The sequence below is a fragment of the Anoplopoma fimbria genome, chromosome 18, assembly GCF_027596085.1.
Source record: "Anoplopoma fimbria isolate UVic2021 breed Golden Eagle Sablefish chromosome 18, Afim_UVic_2022, whole genome shotgun sequence".
NCBI lineage: Eukaryota > Metazoa > Chordata > Actinopteri > Perciformes > Anoplopomatidae > Anoplopoma > Anoplopoma fimbria.
The window spans coordinates 11,646,109-11,668,528 of record NC_072466.1 but is presented as its reverse complement, the minus strand read 5'-3'; the positions used below and the strand labels follow the sequence as shown (position 1 = coordinate 11,668,528).

At 41.9% G+C, this 22,420-nt stretch overlaps 1 protein-coding gene across 1 annotated transcript in view; it reads right to left on the bottom strand.

The window, feature by feature from the left end:
* Positions 1-22,420, bottom strand: part of LOC129107302 (protein eva-1 homolog A) — a 71,436-nt gene that overhangs the window by 35,009 nt on the left and 14,007 nt on the right. Inside the window, exons 2-5 of the mRNA XM_054618755.1 lie at positions 15,953-16,176; positions 13,957-14,080; positions 11,528-11,680; positions 1,730-1,873 (exon numbers count right to left, since the gene is read on the bottom strand). Coding sequence (XP_054474730.1) covers positions 1,730-1,873; positions 11,528-11,680; positions 13,957-14,080; positions 15,953-16,176 — 645 coding nt within the window. The remainder of the gene's footprint in view (positions 1-1,729; positions 1,874-11,527; positions 11,681-13,956; positions 14,081-15,952; positions 16,177-22,420) is intronic.

Sequence of the window (22,420 nt, the reverse complement as noted above, 5' to 3'; positions counted from 1 at the left end):
TCAAAGTTCACTTCATGGATTTTAGAGCAAAAATAAATCATATTTAGTAAAAATCCTACTCTAAAATATCTCTTAAAGAAATATAGGTCCATAAATCTTGGGCTATCAATCACCTTGTGTAAGTACCACTTTTATCGGTCGGAACAAAATATCGCAAAGACCAACACACACACACGCACACGCACACACAATCATGTGCAGACACACATCCTCCGTCCCCGACTCCGACACAAATGGGGTCAAGCCAACACACACTCGACCACCAATGAAAGAGGATCCCCCAAAATTACCACTTTGCTGGAGCCTGGAGCAACCAGTGACTTCATGTCTACAGCGAGCTAGACTGATTTACTCATGTTCAACCCTCTCCGCACCCACCGCAGCGCAGCAACCCCATCTCCAACCCCCTCACAGGCGGCACGTTGTTGAACATTTACACCATCCCACATCCCCTACATACCTCGCACATTAACTGACCCAACTCAGCACCGGAGCTGTTAGGAGAGTACGTTGTGTTATCAGTGACAGATAAGGGAGGTCAGTCAGAGCCAAGCGACTCCATAAACACAGCTGAATAGTCTGTGTGTTCTTGTCTGCGCCGACCGGTCATTGCTGAGATAAAGGATGGATGGTTTCTTGGACAACGGTATTCTGACAAACACACAGCGTTTGGAGACAAAGCACAAAGGCTGGTGGATCCTCAAAACAAGACCATAAACAAGCCATAAAGTGTGATCAGAAATTAAGAATTATAATTTAGCTCATGTGCAAATTCAAGCATTAAATTGGCTGTGGAGGTACAGCGGATAATGCAACTCACGCACAGGATTTGGTTAATTTACAGTGCAACGAGGGACATATAGTGATTTTCAAGCCCAGTGGAGACAGTCACATATTTCATAAAATCCAAGTCTTAAATTCGGAACCCAGAAATTACATTGAAACGCCAAGCCTAACAGTGATCCTGGTCTGGATCTTGGTCTAGGTGCCAGTGACTTTGCTGGAAATGAGAGGCTCCAGGCCATTGTGCTGATTGATCAATTCCTGGTGCTGGAGGCGTCTGGATAGCATGTGTGTGTGTGTGTGTGTGTGTGTGTGTGTGTGTGTGGGTGTGGGTGTGTGTGTGTGTGTGTGTCAGTGTGTCTCCAGGCAAGAGGTTAATGTATTACAGCCTTGACAGGACAGGATTAGCCCAGGGATGGGGAACAGATAAAAAAAGGAAGATCATCATTCTCCAGCCGGGAAGTCAAAATAGAAGTTGTTTTTCTTAACCTTACTTTTGTGGTGTGACTTGAACATGGAAAATACATTTAGAAGCTTTGAACTTCATGTTTGAGCTCTGAAAGAAACTGCTTCAAAAAAACAAACCCTGCATTTGTTCAGAAACCAATAATTACCTACAAATTGATTATGACTGTCCCTTAATTAAATCCTTGAATAAGTAAATAGAAAAGTTCTTGAAAATATTAAAGATAGTATGACGCAATATTCTCACTGTGGGTACCACAATACTTTGCACATTTTTGTCATTTAAGTAAACACTATGCACCCAACAACATCATCATCATACCTTGAACACACATACAGTTCTTCTCAGTACAACAGAGCCCATTTTAGAGCTGGTTGTTCTGAAACAGAAAGCTAAAACATGGACAAGCAGATCAGTGAGTGGACATCACCCTCTAGTGGTAGGACGATTTAGCCCTCAGTAAAGGTGTAGGGGACTCACCACAGGTGTAGATGACACTGAGGTACTTCCTGGTGCCCGAGTAGCATGGATCCCCAAAGTCTCTGGTGGAGGCTCGAACCAGACAGCTTTTCTTCCCCTGACAGCGGGCGGTCAGAACCTGCAGAGCCACAGACGACTGGCAGTCTGACAGGAAGACGGAGAGGAGGAAGTATTGAATTATTATCAGACATCGAGACTGAGGAAATAACACAGTTGACCTTATTATAAATTATAAGCTGGGTTGCCGTTATTGCTTCTATATTTTTAAGAGAATTTTAAGGTCTGAAGGAATAATAAAGGTTACCTAGGAAGGTAAAAGACTGGAAATTGGTACTAATTAAAGAGAAAAAATGGAGTGGACTCGACATGATTCATCAAGTAGTCAATCAACAACAAAATCCACTGGTTTCAGCTCCTCAAATGTGAATATTGGTTTGTTTTCTTAGTTTATAATGGTAAAATGTTTGTCAGAAAAAACAAGCATTATGAATGAGTCAACTTAGGCTATGTGATATTACTGTATGGCGGGATTCCTTTTGATCAATTAGTAAATTCAATAATTTGGAAATTAATCAATTATGTTACATTGTTGTACCTCTGAAATGGAGACGGTGCCCGGTTACTGTAATTGATAGCAAAACCTTCTTCTACCAAAGCCTTTTGTGAGTATGTCTTTCTCAGTTGTAAGTTCATGCACGGAAATATAACAAATATAACAAATAAAGCCAGAGTTAACCTAAAATCTACACTTAAAAGTTTATTCATCCACAAGGCAGAGAGATAACCTGTGAATAACATGTTTATTTTACTGAAACTCTAGTCCAATTACAATGCTTTCTGAGAAACCGAGACTACATAACTTTATTTTGCTGAAAGTTCATGTTGCATATGAGTCTCTGAGGCCTCTACTACTACTACTACTACTACTACTACTACTACTACTACTACTACTACTACTACTACTACTACTATTACTACTACCAATGTAGTGTTTGATGGACAAGTAGCACTTCAGGCACAAAAGGACTACATGAGTCTCTGTCAGCTCCTACAGAGATGGACACACACACAACCATACACACACAAACACACAAAGTAGAGAGTAAGGGGACATCTTACACTCCTCCCATGAAAGCCTCCTCAGCTCATATGGTGGACCCTCATCAGACCCACATACATAAACCTTACTGGGGCCTCACATTGTCTAAAGGATGCCTGATCCAGAGTGTGCGTGTGCGGTGTCCAGACATATAGTAATGGACGTAGCTCTCATACATCATCTAAGCACCCACCAGCTCCTCCAGACCCTCTGTTCTGCAGCTCTCATCCTCTGGGGGAGTGTGGACAGACAGATGAGGCTCTTTTTCTTTTTTCCCGCTCTCACTTCCTTCCTCTCTCTCGTTAATAACGGGACTACAGGAGATAATATGCTGATCCGCCATGCTCGCAAATTTTGGATTGAACTTTTTAGAACTCATATGAAGCCAGGTGTTTAAATAACGAACAATATTCATTATCAGTTTATCTGCACATTATTCTCTTGATTTATTGCTTGGTTTAGAAAAAAAGTGAGTGTCCAACCTACAGACATATAAAGATTTGAATGATGATGCCATTCACAAATTGTTGTCGATGAGATATCCATTAATTGACTTATCATTTCAGCTCTGTTTTGAAATCAGCATGGTCCGTGTTGCTAGGCCAAAAGCGCTTCAAATTCAACTACATTTGCAAAGGGGGATGAAGATAAATCATCCCATGGTCCAAAAAATCTGTGGTTCAGTCTAATAACGTGTTTATAAAGACACCAAACCTGTCGCAGCAAACAGCACACGCCGTTTTAAAATTGCAAATTCTATAAACCAAACTTGAACCTAACTCACTCTCGTGGAATCACTAATTAATGTTCCACTTAGTAAACTTCTGTGACTCCCCAAACTGAGGTGTGTGGAGCGCTAATTAAGTCCTAAAGAACCTACCGCTGAGTCTTGTGGGAAATTGGATGGGCCGGGGTTCCACATGGATGACTTCCACAGGTTCCCCACGGCCCATCTAACCCCTAAAAACAACACAAGGAGATGAGCCTTTGAAAGTGGACACTGGGCCCTTGCAGTGTCTGTATCGGTGGGCCCCAAAGAGAGAGAGAGAGAGAGATCAGACAGGTAGAGAAGAAAAAGCTGGTTAAGGCTTGGCTCACACGTCAACAGGCTAAAATGAGTTATGGCACAGGTCAAAGGGCAAATGTCCCAGTAATGAAGTGAAAGAGAGCAATCCAGTGCTCATGCCCATTATCAACAGTGGGAATTCATTGAATGGTCAATAAACTGTGCATTCCCGTCCTACTGGATTAAAACAATCATAATCAAAGGCTACACTTTATTTGCTGGTAATGATTGTGTTTGTAGCAAAACCAGATCAAAACCAGTTTGTAGAAAGCTTCTTCAGAATGTGAATCCGAATCAACGTCTGTCCACTTGAACGCGGTCTGAAGGGGCAACCGGACACTCCCCAGCTGGAGCCGACACACTGGAATTCCCAACCAGGATGTAATGAGGTGGGAAGCCTGTGGGAACCAGTGAGTGTAACTGGATAACTGGTCAGACACCTCAAAGATTAGACCGTTCCCACTGTCACTTAAAACACAACAGGATTCATTGATAGGGATTTATAAGGAAACTTCCCTAATAAGACATTTCTGGGGTACTGCTGGCACTACGATGGATTTGGGAGAACTTAATTCCTTTTTTATACTTTTCTATGCCACACTGTTCATCTCAAAGGAGTGTCTCCAAAGAACTAAATGCAACTGATACTTTGGTGCACCTCTCCCCATTCAGACACTCCTCTTTTCTTGCTTGTTTAGTGCAGTAGAAACCCGCATCAGTTTTCACTATAACCCAATATGATATCATACTGTCATGTGGTTGAAAACACTATAATTGGAAGGAGGGGGATGTTCATTCAAGTGTGATGCAGCATTGACTGCAGGGGTTATCATCACTCTGAAAACTGGTCTTATATTCTAAAAGGTGAAGACCGATCTCAGGGTTGCAACGAAGGATTATCATTTTCTCAATTAACTGAACAATCATTTTATCCATTAAAATGTCAGAAAATGGAGACAAACACATGTGATAAGTCTCCACAACTAATATTGTTTTATCCAACAGTCTCAAAACCCAAAAATACACAGTTCACTGATCATATTGTCATATAATGATCACATATGACAATTAAAAATATATTTGGCATCTTTGCTTGAAAAATGACTAACTAAAACATTGCAGCTTTAATTGAGATACAACTGCCTATTTCAAATGAACACGTCAACATTTAGAGTGTATCGAACCACCAAAAGCTCCATTCGTTCACCCATAAACACAAGAACATTATTTAATGACAAAATAATAGTTGAAGTTTCACTAAAAAAATGTTCATTCACCCTCCTATCTTTCTACCTTTAACTTTGTCACAGTGACTTCAGTCTGTATCAATGTCTATGTACAGATGCTGCAGCAGCACAATGACCTTTTGGTCTGCCTGATGTGTTGTAATTTGCTCTCCCTCTCTGTTTTCCTTCCCAGAGGGCTTGTGAGAGCTGGTGTTCCACGCTGAAAACCTTCCTCTCTGACAAGGGAGGCCACTGACAGACAGGCGGCCATTAGCTGCAGCTTTGATTCCCTGACTGGGTGATTAGTTGAGCAGAGGGGCCAGATCAAGACTTCTAGAGACAGGAGGATGGAGACACACACACACACATTAATTCTTTGTCCACTGGCTCTGCATGCATACATGTGGCGCATACACAGACTCAGACACAGACACACACACACACACACAAACACACACATTGCTATGCAGTTTAAAAGAGCATTCCTCAGGGTCTGACCTCCTCTGACTCTCATTAGCGGCTGTAATACAGACAGACAAGCATGCAACAGTCCCCTTTCTCTCACACTCACACACATATACACACACACACACACACACACACACACACACACACACAGGAGCATGAATTTAACCCCTGATACCTCTAACCTTTACCCTCAACCACCTCCAAGACTGTGCACCAATCCTCTAGCCTCCACACGCCCAACAAGGACAGGCTTATGGTTCAGAGGAGAAGGTTCGCCGTCAAGAGGAGTAGTGACTGAGGGAAAGGGAGGAGTTTCCTGGACAAACACACACACACAAACACACACTTATTCTCACTCATGACGGATCACAGCGGGAAACACGCACAGAGAACAATAAACAAGAAAATGCAAAAGCCAGGTTTTTTTTATGACCCATGGCTAATCAGCCACAGCCTCTTAAAGTTACTGATACCTGCAAAAGCAGAGCACCTCTAGAGCGAGAAACCTCCGCTAACGTCATCCTGTCTGCTTTCAAAGTGTGTGTTGATATGCTGCCCTGTACCAGCAGCTCAGTTTGTCACATCCCTCATCCATCATGCATAAGACTTTCTTCTTGCTTGCCTTAAAACCAGCATCAGCCTTGGATTACCTCCAGTTTCCCGACTTCCACAGAATTATGGCACGATTTAACCAATCCACGGAGAGACAATAATACTATCATAAAACAGCTTGTGTGTTGTGGTGGCTGCTGTTGAGTTTAACTCGTCACAGTGAACTGAAATTAAGACTAATGTGGGGGTGTATATTGGGTGCAGCATCAGTAAAAACACACAAATCCAGACACACACATTCTTAAAAACAGGCAAATGCAGCAACCTTTCCGAGAAAATCCTCACAGCGACGCTCCACAACAATACTCAGTTTTCCACCCACACACACCTTTCCTGGAATTTTTAAGAGGATGGGCTGAAAAGCAGCACTCATTTAATCTTCTACCCTGACTCACCTGAGATACGTATCATTTGCTAGAGGCTTAGGCATTGTTGTAGGATTAAAAGTCTTTGTGTGACATGAAAGTGACTGTCAGATGCTGTGATATTTCGGTTGAATTGACATGCACACGCCAAGTGCTTTGCTGTGAATGCCATTCATGAATTTGAGACTGCTCTCCCACACACACACACACACACACACACACACACACACACACACACACACACACACACACACACACACACACACACACACACACACACACATTTGCTGTTAAAGTTCTATATTTACTTCAGCGGGATTTAATTATACTGTAACATAGTAAATATAAGTATCACAGTATACTTCCAGTCTTAAAGTGTCCAGCAGAACACACTAACACCCTTGCACACTTGCCAAAACACATGCAGAGAGTTCTCTTCAGCTGTGTGTGTAAGTTGATAGCAGATATATTCTTGAATGAGAGGCACTTGGTACAAAAACAGTCAACCCAAAGCATGTAGGTTATCACTAACAACATGTTACCTCATATATTCAAACACTACATCTGAATTCCAATCAGTGGTGAACCTTTAACCCTAAACCTTGCATGAGCCTGTTATCATGGAAAACCTATTCAGACTGAAGTTCTTGGTAGCCGGAATTTAAACGTCATGGTGTTTTAGTTTAGGGGAAAAACAGTCACCACCAAAGAAAGAAATGACTGAAATCAAGTCAATAGCTGGACCATAGGACATGTTTAAACACACAGAACTGTATTTTATCTAATCTACTCCCAAACAACATCGACATCCTGCTTTATTTTTGCTCTGTATGCATCAAAGTCAGACAGAAATGCAGATAGAGTTGCAGTGAAGCAGCTTGCACCCTAACAACTGGAACAGAATTCTAAAAGCCAAGTGTTAAATTTGACCTGCAGCTGTGCGTGCTCGGCTTTTAAAAGCTACTGTGATCATATGAGAACCCAGTTAGTCCGTGCTCACAGTTTTAAACATCTTGCTGTGGGCCATGTCTGGAGCACATACTCAAAAGTGAAAGGGCAATGGGGAAAAAAAAGTCTGAGACCCTGCATGCCAAGCACGGGGGGCTATTTAGATGTCAAGAGGTGTGTGTGATGGTAATGGTGCAGATGAGAGAGGAGGGCTGAAGCAGGCCCCTTTGCTTTGAGGATTCTCCATCGCCGCCAAGACCTGTCCAACTCCACCACTCCCACCCCACCCTAAAACCAAGGAACAAACGAGATCAAAGAGGTCGTACTTTTGCGCACACATGCCCGCGTATCTACTTGTTTTTGTCAATCATATCTTTCCAGGGCTTTGGATTCAACAACCAACCATATAGCTGCTCTCTACAGCTTTTTATGGGTGGTAAATATACAGCAGGGTTCACAAGCTAAATATGATTTGTTAGCCAAAAAAGAAAAATCCGGAAGAGGCTTGCTTTTCAGACAATCAACCTATATGTGACAGGTGGCTGGTGTTGAATTGCAACCTCAGACTGAAGGATGAAACCTGCTTCACTGCTGCTGCAACAATTTCCTGCTGCTACACACTGTAATGTCTATTCAACTGAATCTATTCAAAGTTCACCGGGGCAGGTGCAGCAAGCTGTGTGAGTTCAGCTGATGACCTCACACCTCAGGCAGCGGTGAGGCAGCCAACATAGTGTGGTTAAGTAGATTACTATAACCCACCTTGTTGGCACATTCAAACTCACATTTAAAGAGACATGAAGTCAAAACAGATACAAAACAAACTCCTAATGCCACTGCCAAGCCCAAGATTATGCAGACACGCACAGCCACAAACACACGTGTGAGGCACCACAGCACCTCGGACAGGAGGGCAAACAGATGGGATGAAAGCAGTTTGAAATAATCAACTGTGTGTGTCTGAGCTGTCAGTCAAGACACCCTCACTTCCTGATCTTGGTGACAGGGGAGCCACATCAAAGAGGTGTCTGCCAGGGGAAATCCCACAACTGCACCTCTAGACTGTCTGGAACAGCCTGAGGAGGTGTTTGTGGGTGGTTGGAGTGTGTGTAGGCCCGTCTATGTGTGTGTTTATGTGATAAAGAGGTAGAAAAACCATGCTGTATAATGTGTGAATAGGAACAACAAGCTGTTTGTTTACATCTCAGTGTACAGTTTGTGTAAAGGCACACAAGGTTAACAAGACGTGACAGTAAACACAACCTCTCCTCTGCTCTAATCTGGCTTTTGTACGACTGTAACAGAATAGTCCATTTTCCATCAATGCTGGGAGAACTCGGCTACTGTATTTAATCCCGAGTCTGAAACCAGATATCAGGGCAGCCTCGTCTCACCTACCTCGACATTCCTGGTCCACCTGCATGCGGAGGAGTGACGGAGGTTTCTTCAAAGCAGACCTCAATGCTCATATAGTATACAATAACACACACATATAGAAGCACACAATGCCTTTCTTTATATCTGTCTCTGATTACCCGGTGACTGACACCTGTGTCAGACTTTCCACCCCGTCCTGTCACCTCTGTGACACACACACACACACACACACACACACACACACACACACACACACACACACACACACACACACACACACACACACACACACACACACACACACACACACACACACACACACACTTCAGGGCATGTGTGCAGTGCATTGTTGAATTGTGAATCCCGACAAATGACATTTCACAAGCACAAACAACAGTGTACATTTCCTACTATGCAAGTTAAGGCGAAATAAATGAGCTGCCCTGCAAAAAGGGTCAGGACCACCACAGTAGTTGGTTATACTAACATGGTTATACTAATACTTTTCCTGGATCCAAGCTTAGAGTCATTAACATTCCCCTAAACAAGGGCAGGGATACAGCTGGATATCCCATGCACTCACACATGCGCATACACACACATACATACTTGGATGGAACTCAATACTGTCCCTTTTCTGGGGCCAAACTCTGCGCTTTGGATGACAGAGACACCTGATTCCACATTCCAACCCAATTCCCCTGGCGATGTGTGTGTACGTTTGATTGCGTCTACCCAAGCTTGAGTGGCGGTTCTACAAATCTCAGCATGCTTTCTTAATAACAAGATGAATACATGTTAAATAGTGACATGTTTCATAAAGTTATATTATCTCAGTGGAACAGTGTGAACAGCTGACATTGAGGATGGGTGTGGCAGGCCAGTGTTGCCTCAAGAGCCTCGGAGGCAGCTGAGGCTGTAGAGGAAATTATTAAATATATCCAAACCCACAACAGCATCTCAAGGCAATATCACCCAAGTCAAAGAAAATGAATGGAGAGATTTAACAAGAGTTATGAGCCTGGCAGCGTTTCTAGTTCTCTTTGTGGCTCTGAGGCGCTCGAGTCCTGACATGTAAAACTCATTAATAAAAAATGTTTCTTATCGGATGGATGCATTACCGTGGTATGTTTTGATCGGACAAATCTTGGCAAAGGGAAACAACAAATCAAAGCCCAGCGTGACATGAAGCTTCTCTGTCATGAATATGTATGAGGACATTAGCAGGACAAGGAGACTCATTTTAACATCATGCAAAAGCAAGTAGACTCAATTTGCATCCCCAGCTTGTGTCTTCATGTAAGAAATCAAATTCCTCTCCTGACCTCATACTGACCTCAAGACTGATGCTATGAATGGAACAAATAATAATAATGTCGACAGTATAGATGATAATATGATTATCACTCACTACAAAACAGCACACTGGATTGGATCGCACTGGCTACTCTTAAATCCATTACTACGTTCGTGTGTTAAGACCTTACTAAGTACTTTCTAGCAAGTATCTTCTAAGTCGGCTTGATCTCCTGCTTAGTAGTTAGTACATTTGCTTAGTAACTAGCTAACTAGCTAACTACTAACTATTACTATTACTACTATCAAACTAGTGATTTACTAATCAAGTTACACTACGGTGTCCAGAGTTCAACATATATGTATATGTCTATCTACATATTAAGTAGAAATGTCCCTGTTTGCAAAATCACTACCAAACTGTCCTGGTTTTCACCATAATTAAAATAATAATATTATACTTGGTTTAAGCGTTTACATAGACATTTATCATGTTTTGTCCCACTGACTATTAACCCAATATAGAAACATAAAAGAATGCACCACAGGTCTGAATTCAACATTTGTCTGTCAATCAATGAGTTGTTGTCAATGCTGTTGCTGCGAGGCTTGCAGCTCTTTCTGACAGAACCTGTCAGTACGCTAACAGCTAGCCGTCAAGACAAAGAGAAAGTCTGTCTTTTCCAAAGAGCTCCAGGAGGTTTACTCCTTCCTTCCTAAAGTAGCCAGCAACAAAAATGCTGCGTTCTGCACACACTGGAAGAGTACATTTTCGGTCATGCACGGTGGTAATGCTGACATTAAAGATCATTTAAAAACGACTAGATCAATAGCTGGCAATCATTTATGTGAATATGAAGTCACTGTAGCATCACAAGCAAGGACAACTGCCAAAAATAAAAGTTTTAGAAGCCCCGGTGATATGGTAAATTTGACTTTGTTTAATTTATACCTGAAAGCAGAAATCTGGGGTTCACGGCTGGTAGTGTTCATGCAGTTTAGAATCAGTGAGATATATTGCTAACCTAACTGCTCATTTGTATTTCAACCTGATGTCATTTGCACAGCGTTAATTTGAGTAAGTAATTTGAGGTATTTGTGTGTTATTTTTGTGAACTGTAATTTAAAATCTTCTCAGTTTACAAACTAATTAAACACAAGTTTAAAAACCAGGTGTCAGGTCAGATATGCTGACCATGTTTCATATCACATCTTTTACCCTGTGACTTATTTAGTCATATGTTTCCAAGCTTACATTAATTCTGTCAGTTAGCTCCTCGCTCCTCCTGCATAAATCTCCTCTCTTGCTACCCCAAGTGTGACATAGAAAAGGCGCCTCACCTACTGACGGGGCCCTCCTGTGGTGCAGGGGACACTCCAGGGTGCCCTGTTGAGTTCGGCCAAACATGGCGGAGTAAACGGCGATCTGCATACCCCGTTTGCAGCTCAGCCTCATCCTCTCCTCCTCACAGACCACCTTGCTCTTATACTCGTCTGGTGATGGAAGGACAGAGGATACATATGTGTTAACAAATAATTTAAAGCAAAACCAAAAGACCAGTTTCTTCCCAAGAGTTGTGTTTACAATTTAAACAAACAAGCAAAGTAACACATGTTTGAACAAATGATATAGAGTGTGATTTGAGGCTCATAGATCTGGAATAACTGCAAAAAATGAAGAAGAAATAAAGCACTATAATAAACAAAATAAAAAAGCTGGTAACCAATTTATTCAGTTAACTTCACGTCTTGCCGACAACTCATTACGTTCCCTTTTAAGAAGCACTGAAAGCAGGGGATTGACAAAAGGCTTCATTGAGTGCAAACAGGCAGAGGCAGAGGTAGAGTTGCTCAGTGGACATGTAGAGCCATGCAGAGGCATTCCTCACACACATCCAGCCACAGTGACCTGTGACAGACAGAGCAGCTCCACTGGCCAGGAAATAAAAACACCACAGCAGCCGCTTCTACGTCCGTGTGGGGAGTGGAACAGGAATGCAGAAAGAAGGGAGAGGAGAAAAAGGGGCAGGAACTAGTTTGTTATATCTCTTAGTGACGGATTCACTCTATCTCCCTCCATTTCTCCTTCACTTCCTCTATCCTCCATCCACCTCTCCTTTTCAGAGTCAGTGACACCTGTCCGTTGCACCTCACTAACACCCCATGCAGCCTTTCTCTCTTCCCCTGAGAAGCCATTGGTTAAGTGACAGTGAACAAAGACTTGTTGATTGGCCCCGGGGTCCAGTGGAAAAGGAAAAAGTAGGGAAGGCAGGGGATCAGTGGATTAATGCCCACTTCTGGTCACTCTAGTGTGAACTGCTGCACAGCTCAGTGCGGCTCGGCTCAGCACAGCACTGAGCCATGAATGGAGACCAGCATCTGGGTGGGATTACTGCACTGTTGTGGCTCCCCTCTGGAGTGATACTCTTAGCTTCCTGGCTCACAGGGAGAAGGAAGGAGAGGGATAAAGGGAGAGGCATGCAAAGAGTTTTTCTTCTTTTTAAATGAAGCGGTGAAGATGGCAGCAGAAGGAGAGATTCAAATAGATACTGTGACGGTTAATTCTGTGTAGAATTTATAGAGAAGATGATTGGAGAAATCGGTCAATTAAGAGGATAACAATGTACCGGTTCCAATTTTAAAAGATATGGCTGCCAAAACTCAATATTGTTCTTCTCATCAACAAATCAAAAAACAATCCTAATAACATACTGAATGCAATGAATGAAGAATTGCCAGTGCTGTTAACCTTGCGGTCCCATAAAAAGCACATCATTTAGCCAAATTATTGCTCAAGGTGAAATGTTCCGCAATAGGACGAACATGGGCACTGTAGTTTTTGTGTCAATTTCACAAAAAACACCCTGGTGCATAAATACTCACTAGCGCACCAAACAAGTATTAATCCACAGCTAACAAAAACACTTTTTAGTCCAGTTTAAGTGACATTTGCCAAAAACTACAGCGCCCGGGCTATTTGGGGAAATTGCTTTTTTCACCTTATAAGCCTTTTTGAAAGTATTTATTTGTAAAACATTTTTAAAGATTCACATCTTCAGTAGGAACCAATAGGTTAAGAGCAGAGTACCGCAGACAGGGAAGGAAAGTCAAAAAGATAATCTAGAATAAAGCCCAATTTATTCTTCAATAACAGTAATATAGCTAATGCAATACTCAAATAAGGAAAAAACATGTAGATGACAAATACTTATTTTAGGGTATGAAATGCATTTAAAGGCTGACTAATCAGACCTGACTATTATCATGGCTTTTTTAGGCTGCCCTGTCAAATTTCCATGTCTTGCATTGCTGCTGTATACAGGAGATAAAGCAGCACCTGATACAATTTTAAAGTTCAGTTAAAAATATGCATGCACCTGAAGTAGATATACATTATATTGAAATTAACAATTTCAGTGGAAATCAACCATTCACATGATGGTCATTGTTTGAAAGAAAGATGTACACTTCAAAGCAGCACTTCTCCTAGTTCTAATAATAATCTGACACTTGATAAACTCATACTGGGCAGCCAAAGGGTTATAGAATGCTTTCAAAACACAATTAAATTAGAACGTGCACATTGATTTCCTTTGATTGTTAATAATGTAATTAATTTTGACTCAAGTGCAAATGAAATGACCCCACCCCTGGTGTGTTTCTGATTGAATGTGGAGTTGTGTGAGAAAAGGGAAAAAAAAACTTATCCCAGCACAGAGAGAGACAGAAATGTGTGTCGCTGTCAAGATAGGAGGCGGTGAGGGACTTACTAGGTCTGCATTTGTACCAGACAATGAGGTATTTACTGCTGCCGGGACACTGGTCCGTCCCAAACACGCGGCTGTTGACAAGGACTTGACAGCTCCTTCTGTCTTGGCACTCGTCCAGCATTTTCTACAGAGGGAAAAGTGACAGAGAGCGGGGGAAGACCAAAGGGAGGTTGAGAGGGAGAACAAAAAGCCAAGGATGATGAGACCAACAGCAGGCAAACCTAAAACCACTTCAAACAGGCTGCTTATGGCCATGGGAATAAGGAGGAGAGGAGCAGGTAAAGAGAAAGCTCCACTCCACTCATTTCCTGGCATCCTTTCGCTTCTCTGGTTTCATCATCTTTAGCCAGCTGTAACCCAGGTGAGCACATTCCAACACAATAGCTTCTCCGATACTGAAATCCCACTCGCTGGAGGAATGACTCAATGGATTCTGTTCAGAGCCTTCCCCGAATTCAACATAGAGGAGAAGCATTTACTACAAAAGCTCATGGAATGCAGAGGGAGAAACAAGGGTTTATACATATGCAGGTCCTTTTCAAGGGATTTTTTTTCATAGAAATAAAAAATATGGATTAAAGCCAGTTTTATATTTTAAGTTAAAATTGATCAGAGACATAGATCTCTTAATTATCATTAAATGTTTTAGTATGATTGAAAATGTTACACACTGAGAATCAATTAAAATCACCACAATGTCTAATGCTTCTACTTGATTTTCAATGTGAGGATTAGTTGTATTAGTAAAATAATTAGTCAATTAACTAATGTATCTGCAACTACTTTTTATAATCAATTGATCATTAAAGTCTTCTATCAAGCTAAAATGCAGAATATTTGCAATTCATAGTATAAATACAGTCCATGTTTGTGTCTTTGCACTATTTGTATTTTACAATTTACGAAACACTTGACTTTAATAAAGACATTTTATTTTTATTATTCTGTTGGTCATGGGTGCTTTTTTATGCACATTTATATTATATTTATTTAAACACCTATTTTCACCTATTTGTGAATAGTTTTAGTCCCGTCTATTCTTTAACTTTATTTTTCCAGCTTTCTAATCTATTTCTGGTTGTTTGCGTTGAGAACAATGCATCAACCAGAGTCAAATTTCTTGTATTTTTCTTGTATTATTTATGGACATTTCATAGATTAAATAAAGAATAAAAAAAATAATCATAAGATTGACAGATAATGAAAATAAGCATTAGAATGGGATACCCTTGAAGTAATGGTTATATGGAGAGATGAATGCAATATCAACAATCTGGGGGTCACAAACAGGTCGTACGATAGGATTCTTCAGGGTTGTACTAATGTGGGTGGTGCAGCAGTCAGTCATTCTCTCACTTCAGCACAATGCACTCTCTGTGTCTGTGCAGTCATGGCTGTCCTGTCTATTATTGGACAGGAGGGTGTTCAATGCTAGAAGGCAGGGGCACCAAGAATAAAACCAAAGGACCCAATGAATGCTGAACAGGATGTGCTTGTGTGTGTTTGTATTGGTGCTGCAAAGGGAGGGTTCTAGTCCGGGGCGCATCCCAATTTAGGAGAGGATGCTCAGGCAAAGACCCCATGAAATCGCTTTGTGCCATGGGAACAAGCATGCTTCCTCTTTAGGGAGTGTAATTTGCCGGAAAACGTCCTAACAAAGCATTACATAATCAGTGTGGTCCTCCAAAATATAACCCTTGGCCAATTTGAACATTTTACTGGACACTTTCTCCCAGGAGGATCTGCTGCGCACAAGTGATTGAGTGTGTGTGTGTCTGTGAAAAGTGGACTAATTGAGGGATGAAAGCCAAAAAGAGAGACAAGATCCAGGTCTGGGACACATGGGAGACACTGGTGACAAATATAACAAATCTCTACAGAGGCTTATATAAACTCTTATAAACCTTGGCTAAAACAAAGAAAAGTAACCAAAATGATGACAAAATTATCCTTTTTCTGACACTGAACACTATCAGGTGTGAGCTTGGTTACTAACCTGTAGTGCGGTGGACACAGAACAATATTGGTCATCCTCCGGTGCGTTATACGAACTTAGGAGAGCCTGGTAGGTCTGAGGGCACTGTTGGCGGTCAGAGGCGCCTTTCCTTCCGTAGAAAGCTGATTGGACGGTGATGGTGGTGCGGGGCGGGCAGCGCACGGACAGGAAGTCTCCGTCACAGGCCTGCTCGCTGTAGTTCCTCAACACTTTAGAGAGGTAACCTATGAGACAGCAAAATGCCAAATCAGCAATTACTCCAGACAATCACGTCATGCACAAAACATTGACAATGTCTTGATATTGTAGCTCTTTTGCATAATTTGAAATCTCTGTGCATCATTAAGCTGAAGGATCTTTTCACTAAACAGGAACCAATGAGGAGGAGGAAAATGCTTAGTTAGCAAATTAAAGCTAACTTGAAAACACTGATTGCCCGAGCTAAATTACAAATGAATCCCTCATTTCATTCTACCATCAAATGCGGAGGGGTTTGGCAGCATGTTAGGGTCTCTTGTGATCTTTTTGTTCAATAATGGTGTGTTTCCACGGACATTTGCTGGTGCTGCATATCAGCAAGCCCTGACAGATCACTGCTTACATCTAACAGACCCCTCCAGGCATAGAATACCACAATAACACAGAGAGGATAAAGCTGTAGCTTATTTAGCTGTTAGCGTCGGCCCTCAGGCTACGTGGCTGCGGAACATACACTTCTCTGGTTGATATTAAAAAATACCTGGCTAGGATGATCTTTGAAGCCTGACATTATTACACTTTGTTCTATCAGGATACAGTGCACACATGCCTCCTCACTGGGATTTTTCTACAGATTTGCAACAGAGTTCTGAGAGCATTTTGAGGCATAGCTAGCTCTGCAGAGCCTCAGATCCACCTACCCAGACATCATGGAGCTGTCTTTCTTAATGCTTTTATCTGCAAATTCTATTGGCGTGTTGCCAGTAACTATGTTTACTTGTACCACACAACCAGCTGGTGTCAAGCCTGTCAATAGAAACATTATATAAACCATTTAATGGAACAAGCACTGCATGAACTTTCATTTAACCTTGGAGGCTGCTTCAAATCACATAAAAACTCTCATTCTTTTAAAACACTGAAGTCTCTCGGCTGATTCTACTTTCCTTTTAAAAGTCTTTGAGAGCTGCCAGTCAGCCTGTCAGTCACACAGGAGAACTGAACCCATGACAAAGCCACCATTGACATTCCAGCCGGTGAGAAGAAAAGCAGAGATAAAGGAGCGAGCTGATCCACCGGCCACTTTCCCATAATGTCTTTCTGAACCTATCTGGAACATTTATGTGCTGGCTGCTGCAGATGAAAAACAAACACTTTCCTTTAAGTCTTAGCTTCTCAAATGTCTCTGTTTCCAAATTCATCCAGGTTATCATAAATAAATTGAACTCGTACTGAGGCAATTTAAATATTTTGCAATTATTTTGACCATTTTATCAACTGAAAACAGCTTCCAAAGCGAGCTCAAGCTTTCTTCTAAGTGCTGTGCAAACACATTTACAGAGAAGCAAACACACGCTCACACACGCACACTCGCTAAGTGGACACACTGTGATTCAATTATCTGTATTTGGTTAGTGTTTGGGGGAAGAGGAAATAACAGCGTTCTCGAACACCCACGTACACACATGGTTAGGCACAAAACACACACATTGTCCCCTTATCACCATGGCTACAGTTAAAAGAAGGAAGGGAAACAAGAGATTTTCTCAGGCTTTGAAAGGTTGGCCTCTCTAAATAGAGATGGTTATTAAACCACCATTGCTCACAGTAACAGGTTTCCACCTGTGGCTGGGTTGTGAAAAAACAAGAACAGGTGCACAAGCAATCCTATTTTAAAATGATCAGTATGTGAACTAGATACATTAGCTGTCTTTACATTGCAGCTCAATTTGTTTTAATTACCTGTGTTTATTTATTTGATGACAACTAGGTCATATGCATCATACTTTATTAAAAATCATCGTAATTGGAACCTTGAAATAAGTTCTGGTATATGAACCTGTAGGAGTTTGGATTTGAATGATGAAACATTTACTCTTTATATGACTTTATGTGTGTATGACTCAATTTAACGTGATTTTTAAGTCTGTCCGATTAAGAAATTGCTCTTATGGCGTCACTTATTGACATTTCTATCCTTTCGTAACTAGTTTCTCCCCCTCCTACTGTTATCTCAGACTCACACACAGGTCTGCCACATTCCACACAGGGTGAGAAGGAACTTGGTATTCCCCCTGGCACTGAGACCACACACACACACACGCACAGAAAACGTCAACACAAACAACGTGGTAGGAACATGCAGTGCCGCTTGGCTCTTGAGGCCAGGGCGTGTGGTGCGCTGGGGTAACAGTATCACATTATTAAGGCTGGTTCTTGGCAAAGTGCCCGTGCCATGAGAGACCACGAGTTTGTGCAGCCCTCCAGTTATACTGAGCCTCGGGTACAGCGGCGTAACCATGTGAACGGCGGAGGTTATGAAGAGGGTGAAACCAAGAGGGATGAAGGTAGATGATTGAATTCGCACAGGCCACTTGGAGGAGGAGTTTCTCGGAGAGAGGGATCCTTGAGCTTTCGTCCACCCTGCAAAGTGGAATTGTGGATAAAAGCAAACAGATTATCTCACTCGAAACCCTCAGGTGCTTTCTAAAGAATCCATTTCTCTTTTTCAGCCATCCCGCCCTCCTCCCACACTCTCTCTCTCTCTCTCTCTGTCTTCTTCAGGATCATCACTATTGTTCCCTTCACCCTACCTGTTGACTGAAGACTCCTTTCAAGGCCAACGAATCAGGCGGGGTTGAGGCACCTGTGTAAACCGCGCAGCCAATGACAGGTGTCCCTCAGAGGCAGAAGGCTGAACAATGCAGCAGGAACACCCAGGCGTCTCTCCTCCTCCCTGTTCCTTTTCATGTGGGGCCAGACTCCTTCCTTAACTAGCTCTCTGCCCTTTCCCTTGACAAAAGCGCCACGCTATTATGTCTGCTGGTTTGTTTATTCGGTCATTAAAAGACAGGAGGTTGCGGTTGCGATGACTTTTCGTGTACAAACAGATCACTCTTATCGTGAACTGTATTGAAAGGCGTGCAAGGTCCATTTAATCTCCGCACAAGCAGCATAGGGATTTATTATAAACACATATGCAGACGACGACACCTGCTTTTTGTATCTATCATCCAGCACAGATGGGGACTTGTCATATGATGCTACTTAACCTGTCAGTAGGCAAGAGTTTCTGTAATCTTTCAGATAATTGTGAAAACCAGAAATTGTAGACCCTTGTGATAGTTAGCTCCTTGTTGTGGTCATGTGATGACCCTAAAGTCTGACCCATCGGTGGAGGGGTCAGGTATGATGGAGATTAGTGACGGGCCACTGTGTTGTGTCAACATGACACAGAAAGAGGCCTGTGGGAGAAGGCTTTCCTTCCCGGGATCCACTGATTAGACACAACCTGGTGCAAGTCACATACCAATGCAAATTTACAGCAGATTGTGGGTAAATATGCTTCTTTATTACTTCCATATGAAGTGCATTTCACCAGCTGGAGCTCCCACTGCAATCTTACCCGTCTCTCGTTTCAGGTCAGACTAAGAGGAAGCCCTAATTCACTTTCTTCATGCTCCACTAAGCTGAGGTGTTCAGTGTCTGCTACGAATGAGAGCGACGGGTAATTCTAACATGAACCGAGGGCAGGAGGGAGGAAGAGAAAAGGATAGAGGAGAGGGGGGACAGTTTGACTCCAGAGGCAGTTCAGGTGGAGTCTGTTTGTGACTCCCCTGCTTTTGAAAGATGCCTCCTCCTCCTATTGGCTGGAGCATGAACAATGCACCGCAGCGAGATGTATTACTGATGTGTCATAATAGCGCAGGCTTAATGCTGCTTACTATTCAACTGCTTACTCATTGAACTGGCTTTTATGTTGCTTGTGAGGTAATATTTGTAAAGCCTCTTGCATTGGACAAGGATGATTAATATTGCAGAATAGTAGACGATTACATCTTAGCTTAGTGGCTCAAAGGTTCCAGTTTACATTGTGTTTTAGAGATAATCAGCAGGCATCAATTAGAGTTTTACTACAACCGCTTTAAATAGATCATGTATGTAGAAACAATAAAGATATATTTGTAACAAGTCCTCAAAACACATTCCATAGAAAGTAAGAAACCAAAACGTTCTTGAAAGCTGCAAAATCAAAGGCTGTATGGTGTTTCATCTTGGTGCATTAGGTATTTAGGCATTTACAGCTTCATGACTTTTATTGGTGTTATTTTAGGCAAATTATAGCCATCAAACCATCAAATGTTCAAAGATGCAGAACTTCAGGCCTGCTGCTGGAAAAGGAATTCCCTTTAAGTGGTGATTACTGGGAAGAGCGGAGGTTTCCCTCAAAGACGCTCGCCGCGCTCTGGCAACACTCTAGAGGCGGCTGGTGGAGATGAAGAGGACTATGAAAAGAAAAGAAGATGATGAGTGACGGAGAAGTAAAGTAGTAGATAAATACCTGCTGAATACAAAAAGACACCTGCTATATAATCAAGTGTTAATTCAAAATCTGAAAAAGATGTCAAGGGGACAGTGGTTTTAATTGGACGAGAAATGAGAAAGACAGCGTACTGGTCATGAGAAAGAAAAAAAAAAAGAGCTAAGGGATCCTTTAAAAGTGAAGCCACTGCTTACAGGATGTGGCAGCGGAGGTCCAAAGGCCAGAGCTGGTGGCTTTAGACCCTGTAGTAATTACTTTTCTTCTCAGACCACAGAGGCGGCACACAGGCCTGGAGCGCGGCACGGCGTTCAAATAAAACAACCACTGGTTCTAAATCATATGTCGTCAAAACTCTGCATTCACTTCTTCATTCCTGAACTTGAGCTGAAAATATGATAGCTGAACGAGACAGGTTAATGAGGTGTACGGACATGAAATGAAAACGGAGCAAAAGTTCATATGGACGCCACAAAAGGACACAATGGTCATGATGTCAAAGGAAAGCTACGATCGACGGCTGCTGTAAAGATGCCAGTGCTAACTGCTAAGCCATTCAGATCTAAAAAAAAATGCATTCCTAAAATGCACTGCATTCCTCTGCCTACAATACATTAGTCGTGCTGCCATAGTCATGTTTCGGATTAGCCTACTTTCTTGCTAATCGTGCTATGGGGCAGAAAAAGAGCACTGAGATATTTTGCTCAAACCTAAGCAGTTAAATTTGAGTTAGAGCAGGATCACCTTTTAGACTACTCAAGTACTGCACATTCAAAGTTATTTAAAGTGCTGCAGTAAGTGCTGAGTGAAACCAAGATTTTGTGCTTGAATTTGAACAAACATGCGGCAGCTTGCCATTTTGGTTTAGAGCTTATATTTGATGGATTGTCGTGATCTGGAGTTTCAATGATCTATCATTCTGTTACCTCACACAAAGCCACATTGTACACAGCTTCTTAATGAGCAAGAATAGGGTCCCACATGAACATGAAGTTCCTGTTGGAATTTTTTTATTTAGTTTCAATTATTTTCTTTATTTCTGTTTTTGGTCTGTGCTTTTCTCACAGGGCTGGACTCAGATGTAAAATGGAGATTTTGTGCAAAATGTGTGGTAGTTCGGTTACAACCAATTGAAAACGAGGTTGATGATAACTATCTGCAGGTTTGTCACTATGAGTGACTCCTGCTACATCACGCATAGTAATTTAATCCACAGTTAATATGAGCTTTGATCATAGGCACTTTAAGTTTTGAAGTCAAATCAGGGCCTTTAATCCTTCTACTACACATTTTGAAAATTTACAGACTGTTTGAATAAAGTTAATACATTGTTTTGGGAACAAACTGTTCAAGATACTTTGAAAAGCAAAATTTGAGCAAACTGTTATGTTCATATAGTAGTTGAATGGTTATTTCAAAATTGTTTAGTCATTGGTAGCAAGATGATGTGCAGTACAAGTGGAAAAGTGTGTGTGAGAGGTGGGGGCTGTATTGTATTGACAGCATTAATGGGTGGCACGTGACGGCTGTTGAAGGGAGTGAGGTACAGGATTCCTAGAGTACTTACTGAACATGTTAGCACATACACACACACACACACACACAGTTACTTGGGGGCTGGGGGTGTCAGCTGAGGGGGCTTACTAACATGAGATTGGTCCCCTGAATTTAACCCCAGCATTGGTTTTGCTCTTTGACTTCACACTGAAGAGTATCCTCCCCTTCTCCACGGGATATAAACCCAGCATGTGTTTCACACGTTGCTTTCACATCAGACTGATCAAACAACAGCTAATGAAATTGGGAAGAGTGTGGAGGGAAAAGGCGGAGAACCTAAGAGAGAAAAACAACATGATAGGGGAAGAGTAAACTGCAGACCTGGATAAAATATGAGGATTCTGATGTTCTTAAAGCAGGATTTTTAGAGGTGAAACTGACCTAAGATGTAA